At 36.8% G+C, this 4,443-nt stretch overlaps 1 protein-coding gene across 1 annotated transcript; it reads left to right on the plus strand.

Annotated features, from left to right (window-relative positions):
- The first annotated feature begins 1,399 nt into the window (after positions 1–1,399).
- On the plus strand, positions 1,400–4,030 carry LOC105387108. The gene is made up of 2 exons (XM_011557784.3): positions 1,400–2,664; positions 2,875–4,030. Exons 1-2 carry the CDS (start codon positions 1,761–1,763, stop codon positions 3,801–3,803), a joined length of 1,833 nt encoding a protein of 610 aa, XP_011556086.3. The 5' UTR covers positions 1,400–1,760; the 3' UTR covers positions 3,804–4,030.
- Positions 4,031–4,443: the final 413 nt, after the last annotated feature.

Below are 4,443 nucleotides of genomic sequence, written 5' to 3' on the forward strand. Positions count from 1 at the left end.
TTATTGTAACTATATCTCACTATTTTACTGAAACTTTCGTGCGTTTTATCCTTCCTTTCTATAATTACACTTCACGAGTATTAGCTATGTATAATCTTATGGACGTACTATCGCAAGTACCACGGATTATAAAGGATCCCTCTCCCATAGGTCAGATAGTAGTGGTTGAGGTACTTATTTAGGGAACACCCAAATATTCCGAAAAACTTTTTTCCGAATTTGATAACACCGAATATGTAATTTACGAAATATTGCAATACCGATTTTTTAAAATACCCAATTATAAAAATCACGAAAATTATAATTTCGAATATTAAAATCACGAATATTTATTATTACGATTGTTAAATATACGAACGTTAAAAAATACGATTACTTTAATATACGAAAAATAAATTACCGATTTATTATAATGACGAAAATTTAAAATCCCGATCGGAAATATGATAATTCGTTATTTTGACAAAAACGCATAAACGTCTTTAAAACTTTAGAACCTAAACCAAAAAATTGGTGCGACGACGAGCAAAGCGAGGAGGAGCGTGTTAGGTGCACAAAGATGTCTAAAAACAAAGCGGAACGCAGCGGAACGTTTAACATACGGCTTAAAAGACATATTGTTAAATAGAAAACTATTTGTTGTTAAGTTTCACAACAAATCAAAGCAAATCATACGCACTTTAAAAACCCTAGAACCTAAACCTAAAGATAGGTGCGACGACGAGCAAAGCGAGGAGGAGCGTGTTAGGTGCACATAGATATCGAAAAACAAAGCGGAGCGCAGCAAAGCGGAGCGGAGCGTTTCAAATATAGAGTAAACAAAGTTTGTCAAGTTTTGTTAAATAGTAAACTATTTTTAGTACTTGTTGTTAAGTTACAGAACAAAGCAATACAATTGCTCGGATTTTTACGGTGTTTTATCTTAAAAAGCTTAGGACCTAAACCTAAAGATAGGTGCGACGACGAGCAAAGCGAGGAGGAGCGTGTTAGGTACACATAGATATCGAAAAACAAAGCGGAGCGCAGCGAAGCGGAGCGGAGCGTTTCATATAATATAGCTTATTTATTTTTGTTTGTATACGGATTATGCTGTTAATAAACACTGACTATTCACTAAGAAACATTGCGGAAATTGTATTTTCGGAATACTAAAACTTCGGAATTCGTAATTTTAACAATTCGATATAATAAAAAATCGTACTTTGGAAACATCGAAATAATAATATTCGGAAAATTGACTTTCGTTATTTTAATAAATCTGTTGTTTGAAATTTCGTTTAATATACTATTCGGGATTGTGAATTATTCGGAACTATGAAATTCGTAATTATGAAAATCGTTATTTTCATATTCGTAAAAAAGTAATTCGGAATTCTGTAGTGTACCCACTTATTTACTACTTCGACCGTAGCCAAGCACTAAAATGCTACCGAGGCCGTTATATCAAGAAGGTACATAATATTCATCTAGGAAAACACACATATAGATGTCAAACATCTGCAGTATTCAGGATAGTAGATGGTCATGATGATGATGATGTTGGGCATAAATGACTGAGCGTGGGAAAGCCAGAAAACCGAGAAAACCTTATTCGGTGGTGGCTGACAAAGATAATAGAACTTGTAATAGAGAAAATTGGCATAAACCATAACATTCTACTTTCAAAAGCTGTCCGCAACTGTCACCATGCAACTATTGAACAACTGTTTTTATAAAAATCTGCGTAGTTTTGATAACAAATTCGGCAAAGTGTATCAGGGATGATACCCAATCAAAATTGCGAAATATTCGCTAGTATTCTGTTCTTTCTGCTAGCAAAAATCTGTTGTTACTTCCACATCAAGACCACAACATTCATGAGTAAACACCACTCCCGACTCACGAGCATACCGGAGAGAAATGAAATAGAAGAAGAGGCACAGAAGAAATGGGTTCCCAAGAAAAAACACGAGGTTCTAAAAGCGAAGTACAAATGCCTAAAGAAGCTATTTCAAATATATGATGCAAGCTTACTAGGCTATCTACCGGAGACAGAACAAAGTGATCATGTTGACGATGAAGAAAGTAACCATAGAAGGAAAAAACGATCGTACAGAACCAACACTGATGCACATGTTGGAACCTCAGAAGAAATCAATGTAGACAATATAGAACCAGCAGAACTCTCTGATCAATCAACCGTTTTAACTGGGAAGAATCACGTGAACTGTGGAAGCTCAATAGACAGATCTAGTGACAATTCCTATCGATACCAAATGACACAAGTATCCAACTTGAACCTTCAAGGCTGCAATTGTGCTTCTAACCACCAAGATATGCCTAAAGCCCCATTCAAAACTGGAACGAAACGACCCACCAGGTTCCAAAGTTTTATGCAGAGAGCTTTTGGGTTGAGAGTGGAGAAAATCTGCCCCCACAATTGCAGCAGCAATATTTACGCAATATCCGATAATATTATCAACTACAGAAGCAATAGTAAGCGAAGAAGGAAAGGTTTCAGGTTTAGGAGAATAAAATGTCCGAAGAGAGTGCAATCTGAAAGCGCTATCCATGATTTCAAGAGTCCAGCTATCTTGAACTACATGCAATCGGTGCAGAGGAATTGTTTGCTGGATACTACGCCCAGGAAATGCCCGATCACTGGGTGTAATGTCATGCTATATGGTAAGGGGTGGAGCTTTTTGTAGTAACTTGCACATCGTAATTCCGTTTCGTTTCATTTACTTCTGTTCATGTTTTTGATCTGAAAGTGTATCCACGATATCCAAGACCTATTAGATACTAGACATTTATGACCTAACCAATGAAGTTCATCCATAAGCAGACTTACTTACAATCGGATACAAATAGTTACAGCTTCATTCGTTTTTTCAGGAATAATAAACTACAATGACCACCTCAACCTATGTCACTTCACTGAACGGAAGTATACCTGCCTCTACTGTCATGAGGGCTTCGAGCGGGAATCTGATAAATTATCCCATGAGAATGAGCATATAGGCTTTAACAAACTGAACCTTCACTCGAGCGGCAAATCAACCCCCACATCCAACAAAACCGAAACAAAAGCTATCGACTCACAAACGGAGACTGATAAAAGCGTACTCGATGAAAAGGTTAAGAAAGCTGTTTCTTTTATGGAGCATGACGTTTCAAATTCAAATGCATCAAGAAATAAACTGGAGTCGGTTGCCAAGAAGTCCAGTTCCTACTTTTCCATGTTAAGAAGGAAGAGCTCCTTTAATTCTATCATCGGTTACAAGGGAAGTAAAGACAGCGCAACCCAGGACATAGGACGAGCCTCTAGTTGCACCAGTACATTCATCAACAAAAACTTCCCGTCTATCAGTCAGTCTGAAGCGTCCAGGCTCATAGATTGCACAACTGACCCTAAAACATCTACTTTAACTGACAGGATAACGGACTCCTGCAAGTCAACTAGTCTTCACAAGTGCCAGATTTGTGGCCTAGAGTTCCAACACCGTAGGCAGTTGGGGTCTCACGTGAATTCACAGCACCGAAATCTTATAAAGACGAAGAAGAACAATTTGGTTAGTGAGACAGGAAAAATCCTGATCGAAAGCGTCGATGATAGACCTAAATCGCCAGCTTTGACCACTTTCATAACCGAAACAGATTTAGCAGCACGGAAGAGTCGAAGGGTCATCAACGATGATGAAGAACCAACGAATATGGGTTACACTTCTGCCTCCGAAGCAGAGTGCAAGACTTTGAGTGATTTGAAGAGAGGGAAAAGCAAGGGGAAGCTGAAATGGGTTAGAACAGCATCGATTTGTGCCTGAACTTAAATTATTTCGCTGTTAACGCTACAACTAATAGCTATAATTCCGACATGATTTTATGCTATATTTATTTGTGAGGTGATCTGAATTTAACTTAGGTTTAGGAAGATTGTAATGGATTGGACTGTGCAGTGGAACTGTGTTTGTTTAAGAATTTATAGTGTTTTTGGTTATTCGTCGTTTTGGAATGTTTATTTAATACACGTTTAAATATTTATTCGTGTTTATGCAGTGGTCTTATTTTAAATATCTTCGCTATAACTACTTCATCTTCATAACAAATCGGTTTTTTTCGAGAGCTTTTATTCTTAAATTTATGTGTGATGTTAGGTATATAGGTATGCAAGCAATTCTATAGGTAATGAAAACTTTAACCAAAATAAGGCACGACATTTTATTTTAATAATTAAAAAATATTTAAAACATCTACCTACTTAGTTTACAAAAGAAAGTGTAGGTACAACAATACGATCACTTATAACATGGATTGATGGATCACTTCTTTCCAGTAAAAACAATGAAATATTTAGGCACCTATACTTATAATTTATTGATAACAGAATTTCATTACTCATCGTTGCATTGCATTAGTTACACTGATTCTTGGTTGCCTTAGGCTACGTTCCCAGTAGACAAACTG

The sequence above is a fragment of the Plutella xylostella genome, chromosome 2, assembly GCF_932276165.1.
Source record: "Plutella xylostella chromosome 2, ilPluXylo3.1, whole genome shotgun sequence".
NCBI lineage: Eukaryota > Metazoa > Arthropoda > Insecta > Lepidoptera > Plutellidae > Plutella > Plutella xylostella.

Coding starts and splice junctions, on each gene's coding strand:
- LOC105387108 (XM_011557784.3), top strand. CDS start 1,761: ATGATACCCAATCAAAATTGCGAAATATTCGCTAGTATTCTGTTCTTT. Junction 2,665..2,874: donor GTGTAATGTCATGCTATATG/GTAAGGGGTGGA, acceptor TCGTTTTTTCAG/GAATAATAAACTACAATGAC.